We start from the raw sequence: 24,334 nt of genomic DNA, 5'->3' as shown, positions 1-24,334 counted from the left end.
AGCAGCATTCCCCAAGTGAGTATGACCTTTACTTCAGCAGTGATGAATTGGTGATCTTCTTTGATGAAAAGATCATGATCATCGGAAAGCAAACTATGGACTCCTCGTTGAATCTGCGTATTTCTCCAAAACGTAGTTATCCTGAGTGCATAGAACTGCCACGACCTAGGATCAATAGAGACACTCAAGTTTTTTATGCTCTCTCGACACATTCACCAAACAGTCATGGCCTCTAAACCAGCTGCTTACTGGACCCAATTCCAACTAAACTACTGAAAGAGCTATTTCCTTTGCTAGGCCCTCCTATGTTGAACATAATAAACAGCTCCCTATCGTCCGGATGTGCACCAAACTCACTAAAAGTTGCAGTAATAAAGCCTCTCCTGAAAAAGCCAAACCTTGACCGGCCTATATCTAATCACCCATTCCTCTTAACCATTTTAGAAAAAGCTGTTGCAGCAACTACCTGCCTTCCTGAAGACAAATAACGTATACGAAACACTCCAGTAGTTTGTATTATGTTGTGTTAATTTATTAAAACACTCACTCCCTGAACTTGGTTCCCGACTCTCAGCGCACATCGTTACATACATGGACAAGTTGTGGCCCGGTTTAGATCTTATATCGGTTTGTCTCTGTGGGGGGTTTGTCCTCTGAAAAATAAATTGTACGTTTCAGTATTCCTCAAGGTTCCGTTTTAGGACCACTATTGTTTTCACTATATATTCTACCTCTTGGTAATGTCATTCGGAAACACAATGTCAACTTTCATTGCTATGCAGACGACACACAGCTGCACATTTTGATGAAACATGGTAAAACCCTAAAATTGCCTACCCTGGAAGTCTGTGTTTCAGACATAAGGAAGTGGATGGTGGCAGAGATGCTAGTTCTAGGTCCCAAGAAATAACGAGATCTGTTGTTGGATCTGACAATTAATCTCGATGGTTGTACTGTCATCACAAATGAATCTCTGATGGACTGCCTTACTTTGGACCCTAATTTCTATTTTGACAAACATATCAAGAATATTTCAAGGGCAGCTTTTTTCCGTCTTCTTAACCTTGCAAAAATCTTTAACTTTTTGTAAAAAACAATTATGCAGAAAAGCTAATCCATGCTACTTTCACTTCTAGATTAGACGACTGCAATGGAGTACTCTCTAGCTACCCAGATAAAGCACTAAATCAACTTAAGTTAGTGGTAAATATGGCTGCTAGAATCTTGACAAGAACCCCAAAAATGTATGATATTACTCCAGTGCTAGCCTCTCTACACTGACTTCCTATTAAGGCTAGGGCTGATTTCAAGGTTTTCGTGGACTTTCTCTTACTTATCTCTCTGATTTGGTCCTTTTGTATATACTGTACCTACACGTACGTTATGGTCACAAGACACAGACCTCCTTACTGTTCATAGAATTTGTTAGCAAACAGCTGGAGGCAGGGCTTTCTCATATAGAGGTACACTTTTATGGAACCGTCTGCCTATCCATGTGAGAGACTCAGAGTCAGTCTTGACCTTTAAGTCTTTATGTTGTCTTAGCCGTGTCTGAATCCTGGCTTAGGAAAACCACCAAAAACCCTGAAATCTCCACCGCTAACTATAATGTTTTCCGGCAAGATAGAACTGACAAAGGGGGCGGTGTTGCAATCTACTGCAAAGATAGCCTGCAGAGTTCTGTATTACTAAGTCTGTACCCAAACAATTTGAGCTTCTACTTCTATAAATTCACCTTTCCAGAAACAATTCTCTCACTGTTGCCGCTTGCTACAGACCTCCCTCTTCCCCCAACTGTACCCTTGATACCATATGTGAATTGATTGCCCCCCATCTATATCTTCTGAGCTTATGCTACTAGGTGACCTAAACTGGGACATGCTTAACACCCAGGCCATCCTACAATCTAAGCTTGATCCCCTCAATCTCACACAAATTATCAACGAACCTAGCAGGTATAACCCCAAATCAGTAAACACCCTCATAAATGTCATCCTAACTATCTCACCCTCCAAAAACACCTCGGCTGTTTTCAATCAAGATCTCAGCAATCATTTTTTCATTGACTGCATCCGTAATGGGTCTGCGACCAAACGACCACCCCTCATCACTGTCAAACGCTCCCTGAAACACTTCTGCGAGCAGGCCTTTCTAATCGACCTGGCCGGGGTATCCTGGAATGACATTGACCTTATCCCGTCAGTAGATGATGCCTGGCTATTCTTTAAAAGTGCCTTCCTCACCATCTTAAATAAGCATGCCCATCTCAAAAAATGTAGAACTAGGAATAGATATAGTTCTTGGTTCACTCCGGACCTGTCTGCCCTTGACCAGCATCAAAACATCCTGTGGCATTCTGCATTAGCATCGAATAGCCCCCGTGATATGCAACTTTTCAGGGAAGTTAGGAACAAATATAAAGCTAAGGCAAGCTTTTTCAAACAGAAATTTGCATCCTGTAGTACTAACTCAAAAACGTTTTGGGACACTGTAAAGTCCATGGAGAATAAGAGCACCTCCTCCCAGCTGCCCACTGCTCTGAGGCTAGGAAACACTGTCACCACCGATAAATCCACTATAATTGAGAATTTCAATAAGCATTTCTCTACGGCTGGCTATGCTTTCCACATGGCTAACCCTACTCCAGTCAACTGCCCTGCACCCTCCACAGCAACCAGCCAAAGCCCCCACCATTTCTCCTTTACCCAAATCCAGATAGCAGCTGTTCTGAAAGACCTGCAAAATCTGGACCCCAACAAATCAGCCGGGCCAGACAATCTGGACCCTCTCTTTCTAAAAGTATCTGCCAAAATTGTTGCAACCCCTATTACTAGCCTGTTCAACCTCTCTTTTGTATCGTCTGAGATTCCCAAAGATTGGAAAGCTGCCGCGGTCATCCCCCTCTTCAAAGGGGGTGACACTCTAGACCCAAACTGCTACAGACCGATATCTATCCTACCCTGTCTTTCTAAGGTCTTCGAAAGCCAAGTTAACAAACAGATTACTGACCATTTCGAATCCCACCATATCTTCTCCGCTATGCAATCTGGTTTCAGAGCTGGTCATGGGTGCACCTCAGCCATGCTCAAGGTTCTAAGCGACATCATAACCGCCATCGATAAGAGACATTACTGTGCAGCCGTATTCATCGACCTGGCCAGACTTGACAGCCTTGGTTTCTCAAATGATTGCCTCGCCTGGTTTACCAACTACTTCTCTGATAGAGTTCTGTGTGTCAAATCGGAGGGCCTGTTGTCCGGACCTCTGACAGTCTCTATGGGGGAGCAACAGGGTTAAATTCCCGGGCCGACTCTCTTTACTGTATACATCAATGATGTTGCTCTTGCTGCTGGTGATTCTCTGATCCACCTCTACGCAGACGACACCATTCTGTATACTTCTGGCCCCACCTTGGACACTGTTAACTAATCTCCAGACAAGCTTCAATGCCATACAACTCTCCTTCCGTGGCCTCCAACTGCTCTTACACGCAAGTAAAGCAAAATGCATGCTTAAATGTAAATGTAAAAATGCTATTCAATCGATCACTGCCCGCACCTGCGCTCCAGAGTAGTGATGCTGGACGGCTCTGACTTAGAATACATGGACAACTACAAATACCTGGGTGTCTGGTTAGACTGTAAACTCTCCTTCCAGACTCACATTAAGCATCTCCAATCCAAAATTAAATCTAGAATCGGCTTCCTATATCGCAACAAAGCATCCTTCACTCATGCTGCCAAACATACCCTCGTAAAACTGACCATCCTACCGATCCTCGACTTCAGTGATGTCATCTATAAAATAGCCTCCAACACTCTACTCAACAAATTGGATGCAGTCTATCACAGTGCCATCCGTTTTGTCACCAAAGCCCCATACACTACCCACCATTGTTCCCTATACGCTCTCGTTGGTTGGCACTCGCTTCATACTCGTCTCCAAATCCACTGGCTACAGGTTATCTACAAGTCTCTGCTAGGTAAACCCCGCCCTCTCTCAGCTCACTGGTCACCATAGCAGCACCCACTCGTAGCACGCGCTCCAGCAGGTATATCTCACTGGTCACCCCTAAAGCCAATTCCTCCTTTGGTCGTCTTTCCGTCCAGTTCTCTGCTGCCCATGACTGGAACGAATTGCAAAAATCTCTGAAGCTGGAGACTCACATCTCCCTCACTAGCTTTAAGCACCAGCTGTCAGAGCAGCTTACATATCACTGCACCTGTACATAGACCATCTGTAAACAGCCCATCTACCTACCTCATCCCCATACTTATTTATTTATTTATTTTGCTCCTGTGCACCCCAGTATCTCTACCAGTATTGTTGTACTGTATTATTGACTGTATGTTTTGTTTATTCCATGTGTAACTCTGTGTTGTTGTATGTGTCGAATTGCTATGCTTTATCTTGGCCAGGTCGCAGTTGCAAATGAGAACGTGTTCTCAACTAGCCTACCTGGTTAAATAAAGGTTAAATATTTTTTTTATTTTTTTTATTGAAGACTCATCTATTCAGTATGTCCTTTGATTGAGTGTAGTCTTTCCCAGGGGTGTGATGTTGAATGGTAAGGCACTGGGGCGACGAACTGCCCTTGCTGTCTCTGCCTGGCCAGCTCCCTTCTCTCTAATGGGAATCTTTGGTCTAAGCCTGCACTACCTCTGTTCCTGGAAAGCTACAAAGCTACAGGCTTTAGTTTAAATCCCGCATGAGACTGGGTCCCGGAGAGCTAAAGAGCTACATGTTTTAGTTTTAGCCCTGGTCATAGAGAGCTACAGAACTGCAGGCTTTAGTTCTAGTCCTGGAGATCTACAGAGCTACAGGCTTTGGTGCTAATCCTGGTCCTGGAGAGCTACAGAGCTACAGTCTTTAGTTCCAGTCCTGGTCCTGGAGAGCTACAGAGCTACAGTCTTTAGTTCCAGTCCTGGTCCTGGAAAACTACAGAGCTACAGGCTTTAGTTCCGGTCCTGGTCCTGGAGAGCTACAGAGCTAAACGGTTTAGCTTTAGTTCTGGTTGTAGAGAGATACACAGATACAGGCTTTAGTTGTATTCCTTGTCCTATAACCCTGCATGCGCCCTGGTCCTGGAGAGATACAGAGCTACATGCTTTAGTTCTAGTCCTGGTCCTGGAGAGCTACAGGCTTTAGTTCCAGTTCTGGTCCTGGAGAGCTACAGATCTACAGGCTTTAGTTCCAGTCCTGGTCCTGGAGAGCTACAGAGCTACAGGCTTTAGTTCTAGTCCTGGCCCTTGAGAGCTAGAGGCTTTAGTTAGAGCCATGCACTACCCCTGCTCCTGGAGAGTTACAGAACTGCAGGTTTTAGTTCTAGTCCTGGTCCTGGAGAGCTACAGAGCTACAGGCTTTAGTTCTAGTCCTGGTCCTGGAGAGCTACAGAGCTACAAGCTTTAGTTCTAGTCCTGGTCCTGGAAAACTAGAGCTACAGGCTTTAGCTCCAGTCCTAATCCTGGAGAGCTACAGAGCTTCAGGCTTTAGTTCAAGTGCTGGTCCTGGAAAACTACAGAGCTACAGGCTTTAGTTCCAGTCCTGGTCCTGGAGAGCTACAGAGCTACACGGTTTAGCTTTAGTTCTGGTTGTAGAGAGATACACAGATACAGGCTTTAGTTATATTCCTGGTCCTATAACCCTGCTTGCGCTCTGGTCCTGGAGAGCTACAGAGCTACATGCTTTAGTTCTAGGCATGGTCCTGGAGAGCTACAGGCTTTAGTTCCAGTCCTGGTCCTGGAGAGCTACAGAGCTACAGGCTTTAGTTCCAGTCCTGGTCCTGGAGAGCTACAGAGCAACAGGCTTTAGTTCTAGCCCTGGCCCTTGAGAGCTAGAGGCTTTAGTTAGAGCCATGCACTACCCCTGCTCCAGGAGAGTTACAGAACTGCAGGTTTTAGTTCTAGCCCTGGTCCTTGAGAGCTAGAGGCTTTAGTTAGAGCCATGCACTACCCCTGCTCCTGGAGAGTTACAGAACTGCAGGTTTTAGTTCTAGCCCTGGTCCTTGAGAGCTAGAGGCTTTAGTTAGAGCCATGCACTACCCCTGCCCCTGGAGAGTTACAGAACTGCAGGTTTTAGTTCTAGCCCTGGTCCTGGAGAGCTACACACTTTATGTCTCAACCCAGTCCTGGAGAGCTACAGAGCAACAGAGTTACTGTCTTTAGTTCTGGACCTAGTCCTGGATAGCTTTCCAAGTGTTTTCAAACAAAAAATCTAATGTGATGTTGATGAATCATTGTGGAAAACTATTTGGATTTGAAAAAAGTAATCAACGTAAGGACATTTACTATTTTTATCACCTAAATCCAATGACATGTTTAGTTGATTTCACATTGAATTCACATTGAACTCATTGAATTCACATTGAATTCTCATTGAACTCAACCAAATGTCAATCAAAGCTAGATGTTGAACTGATGTCTTTGCCCAGTGGGAGAGCTACAGGTTGTATCTCTAACCCAGCTCTAACTACACTAGACCACTGGGAGAGCTACAGGTTGTATCTCTAACCCAACTCTAACTACACTAGACCAGTGGGAGAGCTACAGGTTGTATCTCTAACCCAGCTCTAACTACACTAGACCGCTGGGAGAGCTACAGATTGTATCTCTAACCCAGCTCTAACTACAACTAGACCACTGGCATCTAACTACACTAGACCAGTGGGAGAGCTACAGGTTGTATCTCAAACCCAGCTCTAACTACACTAGACCACTGGCATCTAACTACACTAGACCAGTGGGAGAGCTACAGGTTGTATCTCTAACCCAGCTCTAACTACACTAGACCACTGGGAGAGCTACAGATTTTAGTGAGGAGGTCCCTCTGTAGTGTCATTTATATTTTAAACAAAATAACTACTGTAGATGGATTCAAAACAGTACTATATTTTATTGAGAGAAATTATACACACACACACACACACACACACACACACACACACACACACACACACACACACACACACACACACACACACACACACACACACACACACACACACACACACACACACACACACACACACACACACACACACACACCTACCTGCAGGGCTTTGACGTTGGACGATGGTTTAGACATGCTGCTTGTTCAGTCAGTCAACTATCCTGCAGGAAATACAAAGCATTAAGAAGGGTTAGGGTTAGAGTTAGACAGGTGAGAGAGCCTGGCTCAGATCAAACTGACGAGATTAGACCAGACAGGACTGGTGAGAGACTGAGTGTGTTTGTGTGTGTATGTGTGTGTGTGTGTGTGTGTGTGTGTGTGTGTGTTTGTGTATTGCTGTCATGTGGGTTGGTTCAGGGGCCTGGGATAGTCTTTCAGTTGCCTGGCGACTCCAAAAGAGAGAGGCAGGTACAAAACTAACACCTGAATAATTTAACAGACAGAGAGAGGAAGTATAGATAGAGGGGGGAGAGAGAGAAGAAATAGGAGAGATACAGAGGGGGAGAGTGTGGGGGAGAGAGTGTGGGGGAGGGATAAAGAGGGAGTGGAGAGAGAGAGAGAGAGAGAGAGAGAGAGAGAGAGAAAGTTAGAGAATATGGGAGAGTGGGAGGGAGTGGACAGAGAAGGAGGGAGAGGGAGTGGAGAGAGTAGGAGAGATAGAGAGAGAGAGGGGAGTGGAGAGAAGAGAGGGGGAGAGGGGAGTGGAGAGAAGGGTGGGGGAGAGAGAGAGAGAGAGGGAGAGAAGAATCCATAGAGCACATCTGGGAAAATTGGAACACACTGAACAAACACCAACAGTTATCTATCAAAACCAAGATGTATGGATGCACCACTTCTCTAATCTTTCTCGCTCTACAACAAAGAACAAATAGCAAAAACATATAAATGATCAAATGTCAATCCTAGAATCAACTATTGAATACTACCAGAACCCACAGGATTCTCCAATTCAATTGATTGAACTTCAGGACAAAATACAAACCCTCCAACCAAAAAGGCCTTTAGTGTTGATGGAAATGATACATGAAATGATAAAACTGACCACAAATTCCAATTGGCTATACTTAAAAGGTTTGTGGGTTTCGGATCCACTGGACCCGAGGGTAATAAAAGTGTGGAAAAGTGTGTGTGTCGGTGAAAACAAGTAAAAATGAAACAAAAAGATTTGCTGTGTGCCTTCACTCTGTCTTCCTCCTCCTTCCTGGGTCTGCTGTTTCAACACAGCACCAAGAACCTGTCCATCTCCCTGCCTGTCTGCCTGTCTGCCTATCCCCCGCTTGTCTTGCACTTTTTACACTTTGTAGTGTGTGAAACTCCACAATCTCTTGCGGGAACCTGGAAGATACATTGTAAAAAAATTCTGTATTTTCACAAACTCTACCCCTGCCAGGTGCAAATTGAGGGAGGGACACAACAAATAAATAGCTTTGCATGTGTGGCTCCTTATCACAATCAATCAGTATGGCAAAAAAAATGATCTCTGCTTAGAGGGCCTTAGAGTAAAAAATATATGCAGAGAGAGAAGCCAGTGTGGAAGGAGGATGAAGAATTTTCAGAATATGAGGATAGGATTGTGTCTATGTCAATTCGGAGTCTGACAGTGAGTTGGAAGAAGAGGATGAGTTCGACCCTCAGCCAGCCCCAGGACTAGCTCATCAGCAGTCTGCAGGAGGAGAATTATGGATGTCAAAACTTTTTGAAATGTAATGGTCTTCTTGCCCAAGGAATGAGCCCCCCCTCAGTTGTCAATGTGATAAGGATACAACCAGGGGCCGACGCAGATGGCAGGTACTCATGTGCAGGACATAAAGTCTTCTTTTGAAATGTTCATCCCTGACACCATCCAGAAAATCATTCTGGACTACACTATTTTGGAGGGAAGGAGTGTTTTTGGAGAGAGATGGAAGGAGAAGGCCCAAACTCATTTACATGCATACTTTGAGGTTCTAATCCTTGCTGGTGTTTTCAAATGAAATGGGGAATCCACAGAATCCCTATGGGATGCAGAAAGTGGAAAATTACTTTTCCATGCAACAATGTCTCTGGAAAACTTCCACATTATTTCCAGGAATATCCACTTCGATAACCGATGCACCAGTTCGACAGCAGAGAGACAAGCTAGCTGCAATCAGATCAGTGTGGGACAAGTGGATGGACAACTTTCCCCTGTTTTACAACCCTGGGCCCAACGTTACTGTTGATGAGCAGCTTATGCCATTTCGGGGCCGCTGCCCCTTCAGGCAGTACATACCGTCTAAAACCAATGGAATCAAGATCTGGGCTGCCTGTGATGCTGCTTCCTCATATGCGTGGAACTTGCAAGTGTATACTAAAATCCAATATCAAATATCTACTGTTTGCTGATGATCTGGTGCTTCTGTCTCCAACCAAGGAGGACCAACAGCACCACCTAGACCTTCTGCATAGAATCTGTCACACCTGGGCCCTGACAGTAAATGTCAGTAAGACAAAAATAATGGTTCTCCAAGTAAAGTTCAGTTGCTAGGACCTTAAATACAAATTCCATGTAGACACCGTTGCCCTAGAGAACATAAATAACTATACATACCAAGAAGGGCCTTCTATGCCATCAAAAGGAACATCAAATTTGACATACCAATTAGGATCTGGGCTAAAATGACTTGAATCAGTTATAGAACCCATTGTCCTTTATGCTTGTGAGGTCTGGGGTCTGGTCACAAACAATAATTTACAAAATTGATACTGCATGCAGAATTCTGCAAAAATATTATTAACATAAAACCCCAAATAATGCATGCAGAGCAGAATTTTAGGGATACTTGCTAATTATCAAAATCAAAATTCTATAACCAGCTAAATGGAAGCGATTCCCAAACCTTCCATAACAAAGCCATCACCTACAGAGACATTACCTGGAGAAGAGTCCCCTAAGCAAGCTGGTCCTGGGGTTCTGTTCATAAACACAAGCAGACCTCACAGAGTCCCAGGACAGCAACACAATTATACACAACCAAATCATGACAAAACAAAAAGATAATTACTTGACACATTGGAAAGAATTAACAAAAAATCTGAGCAGAATGCTATTTGGCCCTAAACAGAGAATACATAGTGGCAGAATACCTGACCACTTACAGATTCAGTGAGCATATCCTTGCTATAGCCTTGCTATTGAGAGCATCAGTCCTGGCTCTCAAGAGAAGACAGGCTTTGTGCACACTGCCCACAAATGAGGTGGAAACTAAGCTGCACTACCTAACCTCCTGCCAAATGTATGACCATATTAGAGACACATATTTCCCTTAGATTACGTAGGCCCGCATAGAATTTCGAAAACAAATCCAATTTTGATAAACTTCCATATCGATTGGGTGAAATACCACAATGTGCCATCCCAACAGCAATATTTGTGACCTGTTGCCACAAAAAAGGGCAACGAGTGAAGAACAAACACCATGTTAAATACAACCCATATTTATGAAATGGAGTAGTGTAAAGATTGTAAATACAGCGCATATTTGTGTTTATTTATTTTCCCTTTTGTACTTTAATTAACTATTTGCACATCGTTAAAACACTGTTTATAGCCATAATATGACATTATAAATGTCTCTATTCCTTTGGAACTTTTATGAGTTTGTGTTAATTTCTCATTGTTTATTTCACTTTTGTTTATTATCTACAGCGCATTCGGAAAGTATTCAGACCCCTAGACCTTTCCCCCCAAATAATTACGTTACAGCCTTATTCTAAAATGGATTACATAATTTCCCCCCCTCATCAATCTACACACAATACCCCATAACAACAAAGCAAAAATAGGTTTTTAGAAATTGCAGCAAAAGTATTACAAATAAAAAACTTATATCACTTTTACGTAAGTATTCAGACCCTTTACTCAGTACTTTGTTGAAGCACCTTTGGCAATGATTACAGCCTCAATCAAGTCTTCTTGGGTATGACGCTACAAGCTTGGCACACCTGTATTTGGGAAGTTTCTCCCATTCTTCTCTGCAGATCCTCTCAAGCTCTGTCAGGTTGGATGGGGAGCGTATATGCACAGCTAATTTCAAGTCTCTTTAGAGATGTTAGATCGGGTTCAAGTCTGGGCTCTGGATCAAGTCTGGGCTCTGGCTGGGCCACTCAAGGACATTCAGAGACTTGTCCCAAAGTCACTCCTGCACTGTCTTAGCTGCGCACTTAGGGTTGTTGTCCTGTTAGAAGGTGAACCTTCACCCTAGTCTGAGGTCCTGATGGCTTCATTCATCTTTCCATCGATCCTGCCTAGTCTCCCAGTCCTTGCAGCTGAAAAACATCCACACAGCATGATGCTGCCACCACCATGCTTCAACGTAGGGAAGGTGACAGGTTTCCTCCAGACGTGACACTTGGCATTCAGGCCAAAGAGCTCAATCTTGGTTTCATCAGACCAGAGAATCTTGTTTCTCATGGTCTTCAAGTCTTTAGGTGCCTTTTGACAAACTCCAACCGGCTGTCATGTGCCTTCTACTAAGGAGTGCCTTCCATCTGGCCACTCTACCATAAAGGCCTGATTGGTGGAGTGCTGCAGAGGTGGTTGTCCTTCTGGAAGGTTCTCCCATCTCCACAGAGGTACTCTAGAGCTCTGTCTGAGTGACTATCAGTTCTTGATCACCTCCCTGACCAAGGCCCTTCTCAACTAATTGCTCAGTTCGGCTGGGCGATCAGGACTAGGAAGAGTCTTGGTGGTTCCAAACTTCTTCCATTTAAGAATGATGAAGGCTACTGTGTTCTTGGGGACCTTCAATGCTGCAGACATTTTTTGGTACCCTTCCCCAATTCTGTGCCTCAACAAAATCATGTCTCTACGGACGATTCCTTCTACCCCATGGCTTGGTTTTTGCTCTGACGTGCACTTTCAACTGTGGGACTTTATATAGACAGGTGTGTGCCTTTCCAAATCTTGTCCAATTAAGTGAATTTACCACTGGTGGACTCTAATCAAGTTGTAGAAACACTGCACTGTCGTGCATGAAAAGCCCTAATCCTGGAGAGCTACAGAGCTTCAGGCTTTAGTTCTAGTCCTGGTCCTGGAAAACTACATGATGCTGCCACCACCATGCTGTCGTGCATGAAAAGCCCAGGAGGCCGGACATTTCTGAGGCACTGGAACTGGCGTGCCTGGCACCGTCAATCATATCTCTGATATAACTCTTTTTGCCCAGTCTAACGTTCAATGGAACAGCAACTGAATGCCTCGATGCCTGTCTGGGGTTGTGTACCTAATAAACTGGATACTGAGTGTATATTATATTCTGAACTCTGACATTGCACGTTCTGATATTCTGATCTTAATTTCTTTCTTTTTTCTTTTGGATTATGTGTGTATTGTATTGTATTGCTTTCTGTATATTATTCCTGCACAAGCATTTTGCTGCACCTGTGATAACATCTGCAAATCTGTGTACACGACCAATACACTTTGATTTGATTTATAGGCCTACTGCTGTGACTGATCTCCACGTTCCATGTGCTCATTTCTTTACCGCAATGGCTCACTGTGAATCAATGTGTCCATATGGCAGAGGCTGGTGCTCTCGCATTCCTCAAATTTTGGTAGAAATGGTAGGATAAATTGTACATAAGCTTCTACAAAATTGAAACTCACTCGCTGCCTTTCTCAGCTATCCATGTTGTCAGGCATCGCATTTTCTTGGAAAATGCAGTTCGCATGTTCTTCTTCGCCACAATCAGCTCAGGAATGGACAAATACAGATTTGAAATGACTAATTATATTGGCAATTTATCCCACTAAGTGAAACTCCCGGACAGCAGTTGTGAGTAGCCTAATTTGATTCCATAGGTTGTTGTCCATTTTACCTTTACCTGTCCTATTTTTAGGATATTTTCATTCATATTCACATCAAAGAGTATTCTGATTTGATAGGGCGCCATTTAGGCTATTTGATCGAAATCGAATTAAATCACATTTTATCACATACACATATTTAGCAGATTATTGTGGGAGTAGCGAAATGCTTATGTTTCTACCTCCAACTGTGCAGTAATAACTAACAATTCACAACAACACACACAAATCTAAAAGTGAATGAATGGAATTAAGAAATAGATACATATAAGGATGAGCAATGTCAGAGTCCAGAGTATAAATACAGTATAAATATATATATATATATATATATGTATATATAGGGTTATAAACATATATATATATATATATGTGATGGGATGTATAGTCATGGACAGTATGTGGATGTAATATTTAGTATATCTATAGAATACGTAGAATAGTATGTATATGTGATGGTATATATAGACATGGACAGTATGTGGATATGATATTTAGTATATTTATAGAATAGTATATATATATGTGATGGTATATATACAGCAATAGTTAAATAGGATGGCCTTGACTAGAATACAGTATATACATATGAAATGAGTACAACAGTATGTAAACATTATTAAAGTGACCAGTGGCCGATGTCTATGTACAGCAGATTCTAAGGTGCAAGGTTGTGTAACCGGGTGGTAGTCGGGAAGGGTACTGGGTAGGAGGTCGGCTAGTGATGGCTATTTAACAGTTTGATGGCCTTGAGATAGAGGCTGTTTTTCAGTCTCTCGGTCCCAGCTTTGATTCACATGTACTGACATTGCCTTAATAAAGGGATGAACAGGCTGTGGCTCGGGTGGTTGATGTCCTTGATGATCTTTTTGGCCTTCCTGTGATGTCCTAGAGGGCAGGCAGTGTGCCCCCAGTGATGCGTTGGGCATACCGCACCACCCTCTGGAGAGCCCTGCGGTTGCAGATGGTGCTGCTGCCATACCAGGTAGTGATACAGCCCGACAAGATGTCGGTGTTCGCAACATGTCTGGGTTTCCCTTTGTGATCCGGGATTGCCTGGAGTCCCTGACACATACGTCTCGTGTCTGAGACACTGAATTGCGACTCCGCCTTGTCTCTGTACTGACTTTTTCCTTTTTTCGTTACATTACAGATTGCACTGTTTGTATTAAACCATATTCCCAATCACCTTGCCGTGGTTAAATGTGGTGGTTTGTGCATTCAGTTTGCGAATGCTTCCATCTGTCCATGGTTTTTGGTTTGGGTAGGATTAAATAATCACAGTGGGATCACCATCCCTATACACTTCTTGATGAACTCAGTCACAGTGTCAGTATATACGTCAATGTTATTCTCAGAGGCAACACGGAACATATCCCAGTCCACGTGCTCAAAACAATCTTGAAGCATGGATCCTGATTGGTCAGTGTTGAGTAGACCTTAGCATGGGTACTTCCAGTTTGAGTTTCTGCCTATAGGAAGGGAGGAGCAGAATGGAGTTGTGATCTGATTTGCTGAAGGGAGGGCGGGGGAGGGCATTGTAGACATCCCAGAAGGGTGAGTATCAACGGTTGAGAGTTTTTGAAGTGCGGGTACTACAGGCAACGTGCTGAACTTCGGTAGCGTTTTCCTCAGATGTGCTTTGTTAAAGTCCCCAGCTACAATAAATGCGTCCTCAGAATATGTGTTTTCCAGTTTGAGCAAAGTCCAGTGTAGTTACTTGAGGGCCGTCGTGGTATCGGCTTGAGGGGCGATATACACGGCTATGACGATAACCGAAGAGAATTCTCTTGGGAGGTAATACAGTCAACATTTGATTGTGAGGTATTCTAGGTTGGGTGAACAAATGGACTTGGGTTACCACAATCACAACATGAGTAGTTAATCATGACACATACATGTCAGCCTTTCTTTTTCCAAGAAAGGTTCTTTATTCCTGTCTGCACGATGTACTGAGAACCCAGCTGGCTGTTTGGACGAGACAGTATAGCTGGAGAGAGCTGTGATTTCGTGAAACAGAGTATGTTAAAGTCCCTGATGTCTCTCTGGAAGGAGATCTTCGCCCTGAGGTGGTCTACTTTATCGTCCAGGGACTGAACATTATAGAGCAATATACTCGTAAGCGTTGGATTCAATTGTGAAAGTCGTATTTCTGGTTGGATTGCTGGTGAGTTACTATCGCTCTAATATCCAAAAATTATTTCCGGCTGTATGTAATAACGCAAAAAACATTCTAGGCTAATAATGTAAGAAATAACACAGAAAATAAAATACTGCAAATATACTGTACAAATAGTGCAAAGTTGCTTAGCAGCGAGAAACAGAGCTGCCAAGTCTATCGGCGCCATCTTGGTGAGTGAGTGTCTCATGAGATTGTCATAAATTTGATCGCCCTGCAGGCTACAGAAAAGTCCACAGAGGGAATATACTCTTTCTTCCATACAGGCTACATGATTAATGTTACATGACTTTGACGGAGTGTTGGTGGAGCGCCACAGGGCTGTCTCTTCAACAGTACCATGGAGAGGATCACTGGGCATGAACACGAAACATATTTTGTGCCCCTGCTATTGGCAAAGTGGGTACTGCTTATCATGCTCACCTTAATAGCCCATATGCCACTTGCTGAAAGAAGTTATCATTGTTTTGGGGAAGAATTTTGTGTTGTTGGTCAGTTTAGCACAGAAAATGCCTCCCTCATCAATCTGCTGCTCTAAGCGGCCGCCTAATCCTACCTAATGGGCGGGATGGCCCTGGGTTAAGCGCCTTGCTCAAGGGCACAACGGCAGGCAATGGCCTCTAGAATTTGACACCAGCAACCCTCCGTTTGCCAGCTCATTTACCATCAGATTTTTCCCGTCGGACCCTGGATTCAAACTGGCAACCCTCCTGTTGCTGGCTCACCTCTCTAACATGCTAGGCTACCTGATGCCCCCTAAATGCCTGTATGCAACACCCTTAAACAATTCCCCCAGGTAAGGGGAAAGTATTCTTTAAGGTAAATCTTAATGGAAACAAGATGCTTTATTCAACCGGGCCCTGGTCTGTTGTCTGGTCTGGTTGTCTGGTCTGTTGTCTCGACTGTTGTTTGAAACACATTCAACCCTCAGTCAACTACTTCATATAATCTCTATAGAGTTGTTGAGTGCTAGCTGGCTAAGCAGGGTTATGTATAGGTATCCCCCTTTCCCCTTTATGCTATCACAATGTCTTGCCTGTGTAACGGATGTGAAACGGCTAGCTTAGTTAGCGGTGGTGCGCGCTAAATATCGGTGACGTCACTTGTTCTGAGACCTTGAACTAGTAGTTCCGCTTGCTCTGCAAGGGCCGCGGCTTTTGTGGAGCGATGGGTAACGATGCTTCGTGGGTGACTGTTGTTGATGTGTGCAGAGGGTCCCTGGTTCGCGCGAGGGGACGGTCTAAAGTTATACTGTTACATTGGTGCCGTGACCCGGATCACTGGTTGCTGCGGAAAAGGAGGAGGTCAAAAGGGGGGTGAATGTAACGGATGTGAAACGGCTAGCTTAGTTAGCGGTGGTGCACGCTAAATAGCGTTTCAATCGGTGACGTCACTTGCTCTGAGACCTTGAAGTAGTTGTTCCTCTTGCTCTGCAAGGGCCGCGGCTTTTGTGGAGCGATGGGTAACGATGCTTCGTGGGTGACTGTTGTTGATGTGTGCAGAGGGTCCCTGGTTCGCGCCTGGGTATGGGCGAGGGGATGGTCTAAAGTTATACTGTTACACCTGCTAACCTGTGGGCTATGCTATCACAATGTCTTGCCGGCTAACCCGTGGGTTATGCTATCACAATCACTATCTAGCTAACCTGCGGGCTATGCTATCACAATCACTAGCTGGCTAACCTGTGGGCTATGCTATCACAATCACTAGCCGGCTAACCCGTAGGTTATGCTATCACAATCACTATCTAGCTAACCTGTGGGCTATGCTATCACAATGACAAAACGAAACTGTGGGCTATGCTATCACAATGTCTTGCTGGCTAACCTGCGGGCTATGTTATCACAATCACTAGCTGGCTAACATGTGGGCTATGCTATAACAATCACTACCTGGCTAGCCTGTGGGCTATGCTATCACAATGACTAGTGGGCTATGCCTATTAGCTAGCGTTGAAGCTATTCTATCTTAATAGTCTGTTAGCTAGCTAGCCAGTATCACTCTCTCTGTCTCTCTCTCAAGGTAAAGGGTTCGATATATATATAGCCCAGCAGGCCTTGGTTACCATAACCAGGGTGTTGTTTACACAACATGGGGCTTTGCTGCTCTAACACACACACTCCAGGACGTGGATATAATATATATACCCAGACAGAGAGCCTTTAGTGGGGAGGACAGGACAGCTGCCCCCTAACACCCCACTGATCCCTCACACACACATACCAGATCCACATCACACTGTCCATGTTCAATTATCATGCTACATTAAAACCACATTAAAAACAGATGCAGCTATGTAAGAATGGTTATATCTCTGTGTGTGTGTGTCTGTGTGTGTGTATGAGAGAGAGAGAGAGAGAGAGAGCGAGAGAGAGAGAGAGAGAGAGAGAGAAAGTTGTGTGTTTGTTGTGTGACTCGGAGCTATAGAGATATATTGATTATATAAGAGAGGTCATACAAGTTTTTTCACATCCTAGTAGCTACGAAAAGTGTGTTAAAGTTCATAAAATTATTTACAACTGATTATAGCAGTATTCTATAGTGAAAGATACATGGTCTTCTAGTGAAAGATACACATGGTATTTGTTGTGTATTGTAGGCCAGAGGGCTAAACTGAAAAAAGATAATTCTATACTAAATTTAAACTCTACAAATGGTGGAGTTGCAAAAGCACTTCCGTGCAAGGGTGTTTATTTACATAGTGATTTCCAAAACAACAGTACTGCCGCAAAAGTATAAACATAAATTATGGTGCCAGCAAACGAGTGCTTTCCCATCAACGTATTGGTATATTGCCAATATACCACGGCTAAGGGCTGTATCCAGGCACTCCGTGTTGCGTCGTGCTTATTAAGAACTGCTTTTCGGACTGCTTTTCTCCACTACATCACTGGATTCCTGCTGTAAGCTCTGGACCATTACACTGGATCATCGCAGCTAGCTAGCTGCTACCGAGTAGCCCAGGCCCGAAGCTAGCCTTGAGCCAGGCCCATCTCATTGGACCCTATATTCACTCGGCTACACAGCTGATGCCTCCCGGACTCTTCATTAACACGACTAGAAGCCACTACATCACCGGATTCCTGCCGTAAGCTCTGGATCTTTGCACCGGACACACCGGAGTGGCTATAATGGCTAACGCCCTTGTCCAAGGCCTGTTCCATTTTGTTGCTCCCTGCCTACAGACAGAAGCTAAAACAAGAAGCTCCCGCGCTGAGGCCGGACTGGGATATGTTCCGCTTTGCGGCGAACAACAACATTGAAGAATACGCTGATTCGGTTTGCGAGTTCATTAGAACGTACATTGAAGATGTTGTTCCCATAGCAACGATTAAAACATTCCCAACCCAGAAACCGTGGATTGATGGCAGCATTTGTGTGAAACTGAAAACGCGAACCACTGCTTTTAATCAGGGCAAGGTGACCGGAAACATGACCGAATACAAACAGTGTAACTATTCCCTCCGCAAGGCAATCAAACAAGCTTAGCGTCAGTATAGAGACAAAGTAGAGTCGCAATTCAACGGCTCAGACACAAGAGGTATGTTGCAAGGTCTACAGTCAATCACAGATTACAAAAAGAAAACCAGCCCCGTCACAGACCAGGATGTCTTGCTCCCAGGCAGACTAAATAACTGTTTTGCCCGCTTTGAGGACAGTACAGTGCCACTGACATGGCCCGCTACCAAAACATGCGGACTCTCCTTCACTGCAGCCAACGTGAGTAAAACATTTAAACGTGTTAACCCTCGCAGGGCTGCAGGCCCAGACGGCATCCCCAGCCGCGCCCTCAGAGCATGCGCAGACCAGCTGGCTGGTGTGTTTACGGACAAATTCAATCAATCCTTATCCCAGTCTGCTGTTCCCACATGCTTCAAGAGGGCCACCATTGTTCCTGTTCCCAAGAATGCTAAGGTAACTGAGCTAAACGACTACCGCCCCGTAGCACTCACTTCCGTCATCATGAAGTGCTTTGAGAGACTAGTCAAGGACCATATCACCTCCACCCTACCTGACACCATAGACCCACTCCAATTTGCTTACCGCCCAAATAGGTCCACAGACGATGCAATCTCAACCACACTGCACACTGCCCTAACCCATCTGGACAAGAGGAATACCTATGTGAGAATGCTGTTCATCGACTACAGCTCAGCATTTAACACCATAGTACTCTCCAAACTCGTCATCAAGCTCGAGACCCTGGGTCTCGACCCCGCCCTGTGCAACTGGGTACTGGACTTCCTGACGGGCCGCCCCCAGGTGGTGAGGGTAGGTAACAACATCTCCACCCCGCTGATCCTCAACACTGAGGCCCCATAAGGGTGCGTTCGGAGCCCTCTCCTGTACTCCCTGTTCACCAATGACTGCGTGGCCGCTCACGCCTCCAACTCAATCATCAAGTTTGCGGACGACACAACAGTGGTAGGCTTGATTACCAACAACGATGAGACGGCCTACAGGGAGGAGGTGAGGGCCCTCGGAGTGTGGTGTCAGGAAAATGATGATTGTGGACTTCAGGAAACAGCAGAGGGAGCACCCCCTATCCACATCGATGGGACAGTAGTGGAGAGGGTAGTAAGTTTTAAGTTCCTCGGCATACACATCACAGACAAACTGAATTGTGAGCAATGGGACAAGATTGCAGGCTCATTGTACCTCTGGCCACCATCACATCTTGGCCATTCGTTCAAACCTCAGCAGGCAGTTTTCAATGTCTTACCCCTGGTGGTATGAAGAGATCTTCGGCTCCTTCCTCAGGAATTCTGGAGGGTGGATGTTTGCGCTGCTGGACTTTTCTCCTGGTGCTGGGGCAGGCCTCATTACTGCTTGGGGAGCCTGCTGTGGAGTTGAAGTCCCTGCTGCATTGAGCCTCCCTCATCCTGGTGTTGGCAGACCCAATCTTGGGCTCTCACTGATGAGTTCCACTTGGCGAGGAGATGTGAGGATAAATTGTTGTCGGAACTTTTGCTTGTCCTGACCTCTGTTTTTATGATTTATTTTTAAATGGCTGATGTTTGTATGTTATCCAGGAAATTAGCTGGTTGATAAATCTTTTCTCAAGTGTACTGAGACGTATGTTTGTTGTATACTGAACAAACAAAATATATATATCTATATATAAACTCAACATGTAAAGTGTTTCATGAGTTGAAATAAAAGATGCAAGAAATTTTCCATAAGCAGAAAAATATTATTTCTCTCAAATTTTGTTTACAAATGTGTTTTCATCCCTGTTAGTGAGCATTTCTCCTTTTCCAAGATAATCCATCCACCTGACAAGTGTGGCATATCAACAAGCTGATTAAACAACATGATCATTACATAGGTGCACCTTATGCTGGAATCAATAAAAGACCACTCTAAAATGTGCAGTTTTGTCACACAACACAATGCCACAGATGTCTCAAGTTTTGAGAGAACGTGCAATTGGCAAGCTGACTACAGAAATGTCCAACAGATCTGTTGCCAGAGAATTTTATGTTAATTTCTCGACCTTAAGCCGCCTCCAACGCCATTTTAGAGAATTTGGCTGTACATCCAACTGGTCTCACAACCGCAGAACACGTGTACTTACGCCAGCCCAGGACCTCCACATCCAGCTTCTTCATCTGCGTGATCATCTGAGACTAGCCACCCGGACAGCTGATGAAACTGTTGGTTTGCACAACCAAATCATTTCTGCACAAACTGTCAAAAACCATCTCAGGAAAGCTCATCTGTGTGCTCGTCGTCCTCACCAGGGTCTTGACCTGACTGCAGGTCTGCGTCGTAACCTACTTCAGTGGGCAAATGCTCACCTTCGATGGCCACTGGCACGCTGGAGAAGTGTGTTCTTCACAGAACCTGGTTTTGACTGTACAGGGCAGATGACAGATGTGTATGACGTCGTGTGGGCGAGCAGTTTTACTCGCCCACACAACGTGCCCCATGGTGGAGATGGGGTTTTGGTGTGGGGCAGACATAAGCTGCAGACAACAAATAGAATATAATTTTATTGATGGCAATTTGAATTCACAGAGAGACTGTGACGAGACAAGGCTGTATCACAACCGGACGTGATTGGGAGTTCCATAGCGCGGCGGCACAATTGGCCCAGCGTCGTTCGGGTTTGGCCGGTGTAAGCCGTCATTGTAAATAAGAATTTGTACTTAACTGACTTGCCTAGTTAAATAAAGGTTAAATAAAAAATGGGATGCTCTGGATTGACGTGTACGACAGCGTGAAGAGGGACAACATTCCACAGGCCACAATCAACAGCCTGATAAACTTTATGTCAAGGAGACTGCATGAGGCACATGGTGGTCATACCAGATACTGACTGGTTTTCTGATCGCCCCTACCTTTTATTTAAGGTATCTGGGACCAACAGATGCATGTCTGTATTCCCAGTAATGTAAAATCCATAGATTAGGGCCTAATAAATGTTTTTAAATTAATGGATTTCCTGTAACTCAGTAAAATCTTAGAAATTGTTGCTTGCTGCATTTCTAATTTTGTTCAGTATATACATTGTCACTGTTCAAATTAATGTAATAATAATGATGATGATGATCTCAGTCAGAACCTACCAGAGGGGTATACTACAAAGGAATCTAGCCAGGATCAGTTAGCTTCACATTCCAGCTCAGGCTTCATCCGTACTACAATGCTTGGATATTGCTTGTCTGCCTATCACTAACTCCAAAAAGCTTGTAACTGCACATGCATGTTGCACATAGCCAAACTAGTCATTGAGACAATGCTGAAACATCGATACAAATAAACTTCAAATAAAAGAAAAGTTATCTTTGCAAATTCAGCAGCCTGTGGTTGAAAATAGGCTTTTAGACGTGCCTTTATTTTATAACTACTCATTAATGCCGTCTTAGTTGTGGTTACCAATGCACATGCAACTTTTATCCATCTCCTATTGATAAAATAATTGTATTAAATCATACAGAAGTTTCAAATGCATTCTGTCCTTACTAAATGTGTCATGTCATCTGTATTTTAATGATCATTTTTTACATAAAAAACATTTGATTAGTAAAATATTAAATAAGTAGTCTTCCTCAAATGAGGGGGATGATGACACAATCATTGCTAGAGGGTGAGAATCTAATTTCATTGGTCCTCAACTCGTGGCTCAAACACTTCATTTAGGATAAATGGAGTTAGCCTGCGTCAGAGCAGGTTAGTTCTGAAGGACTTGTTGCCATAGCTGGCTAAAAGGTCAGCCACTTATGGTACCGGTTAACCTGAGTTGAACTCAGAGTTGACCAAAGTTACCTCACTAACTCCTCAGACCTGATTCGTAGTACAAAGCTCTGGACATCAAGATAGCTTTACACGCACAGAGCGAGGGAGACACACACGTATTTCTCTCAGTCTCTTACCTGTTGATGTAACAGTAACCTCTCTGACGTTTGATCCCAGTTACCTTTAGTTGACCTTTATCTCTGTCTCTCTGTGTGTGTGCCTCTCTGTGTGTGTCTGTGTCTCTCTCTCTCTCTCTCTCTCTCTCTCTCTCTCTCTCTCTCTCTCTCTCTCTCTCTCTCTCTCTCTCTCTCAGATTCTTCCCATATCTGGGATTTGTTCTAACTATAAATAGCAGAGAAATACACAGAGGGGACCTGCTTTCTGTCCACTCACACATATACACTCACAAAATAGATACACACACTCACAAACATAGATACATACACACTCACATAGATACATACACACTCACAAAATAGATACACACACTCACAAACATAGATACACACTCACACATATACACACACACTCACAAAATAGATACACACACTCACAAACATAGATACATACACACTCACATATACAAAACACTCGCACTCACACAGATGGACACACAGAGACACACACACTCATGCACACGAGCATATACTCATAAACACACAATCCTCATTCAAACATGGCCTCCTCTCACAGTTAACTACTAAGTCTGACAGTGAATGGACCTAACATGTTCAAGCAAATCTTTTACCTAAATGTAAAATGGCATTGCCCTATTTCTATTCTGAGTAGCACACACACACACACACACACACACACACACACACACACACACACACACACACACACACACACACACACACACACACACACACACACACACACACACACACACACACACACACACACACACACACACACGCACACACACACACACACACACAGACACAGTGTTTACGGGGGTATTTGTGTGTGTGTGTGTCAGGTCTCTTACCTCCTGCTGTGCTCTGTGCCTGGTTTTTTTCAGGTCCTCTCCAGCAGACTGACCTGATTCTGCTCTGTGTGGTTGGCTCTCAGACACAAAGCTCCGCCCCAAAATGAAACTCTGGGATTATAGAATGACAACAACTAGAAGAGACACATGAAACATGAACAGTTGATTTAACATTACAAGACAGTGGTGTAAATTGTCACAAGAACGTCAAAAGATGCCAGACATTAACGACTAATAGAAGGTGGATATTAACATATTAACTCTCTCTCCCTGGGTTCTCCCTCTCTCAACAGGTAAACTAACTAATAACTCTCTGTCTTTCTCTCTCCCTGGCTTCTCCCTCTCTCAACAGGTAAACTAACTAATAACTCTCTGTCTTTCTCTCTCCCTGGCTTCTCCCTCTCTCAACAGGTAAACTAACTAATAACTCTCTATCTTTCTCTCTCCCTGGCTTCTCCCTCTCTCAACAGGTAAACTAACTAATAACTCTCTATCTTTCTCTCTCCCTGGCTTCTCCCTCTCTCAACAGGTAAACTAACTAATAACTCTCTATCTTTCTCTCTCCCTGGCTTCTCCCTCTCTCAACAGGTAAACTAACTAATAACTCTCTATCTTTCTCTCTCCCTGGCTTCTCCCTCTCTCAACAGGTAAACTAACTAATAACTCTCTGTCTTTCTCTCTCCCTGGCTTCTCCCTCTCTCAACAGGTAAACTTACTAACTCCCTCTCTTTCTCCCTCTCCTTCTGTTTCTCCTCTCTCCTTCTCTCTCTAGACTCAACCATGATATGAGCCAGCTCCCTAGCCTCCACTCTCTACACACACACACATAAAAGGTTATCTGGGATCAGACAGCAGTTGTCTGACTGGTGACCATTGCTTCCTGTCCATTTTGTCACTTGAGGCTCTGATGGGAAATAGAGGGTCCAGGTCATTTATAACCGTTGCGTAAATTTCACACTAAATTTCATCGTGCAACTTTTCTGAAAAGTCTGAAAAGATTGTGATTTATAAACTTGGCGCAGATGCATGTTTCCTGTTATAAATTAGACCCTTCATGGTGACAATAACACCCTTCATTCACCTTTTATGGTGACAATAACACCTTTCATTCACCTTTTATGGTGACAATAACACCCTTCATTCA

At 44.0% G+C, this 24,334-nt stretch overlaps 1 protein-coding gene across 3 annotated transcripts in view; it reads right to left on the bottom strand.

Annotated features, from left to right (window-relative positions):
- Positions 1 to 23,966, bottom strand: part of smpx (small muscle protein X-linked) — a 34,402-nt gene extending 10,436 nt beyond the window's left edge. Inside the window, exons 1-3 of one of the 3 annotated variants that reach the window (XM_064941141.1) lie at positions 23,907 to 23,966; positions 23,191 to 23,324; positions 7,048 to 7,109 (exon numbers count right to left, since the gene is read on the bottom strand). In XM_064941141.1, the coding sequence (XP_064797213.1) occupies positions 7,048 to 7,083 (36 nt within the window). In that variant the 5' untranslated portion in view covers positions 7,084 to 7,109; positions 23,191 to 23,324; positions 23,907 to 23,966. Of the gene's footprint in view, positions 1 to 7,047; positions 7,110 to 22,336; positions 22,732 to 23,190 lie in introns of those variants that run through there. The other 2 variants (XM_064941140.1, XM_064941142.1) reach the window with 2 other exon arrangements.
- Between the last annotated feature and the right edge of the window lie 368 nt (positions 23,967 to 24,334).

This window comes from Oncorhynchus masou, chromosome 28 (assembly GCF_036934945.1).
Source record: "Oncorhynchus masou masou isolate Uvic2021 chromosome 28, UVic_Omas_1.1, whole genome shotgun sequence".
NCBI lineage: Eukaryota > Metazoa > Chordata > Actinopteri > Salmoniformes > Salmonidae > Oncorhynchus > Oncorhynchus masou.
The sequence above is the reverse complement of the archived record's forward strand: the minus strand, read 5'-3'. Positions and strand labels throughout refer to the sequence as shown.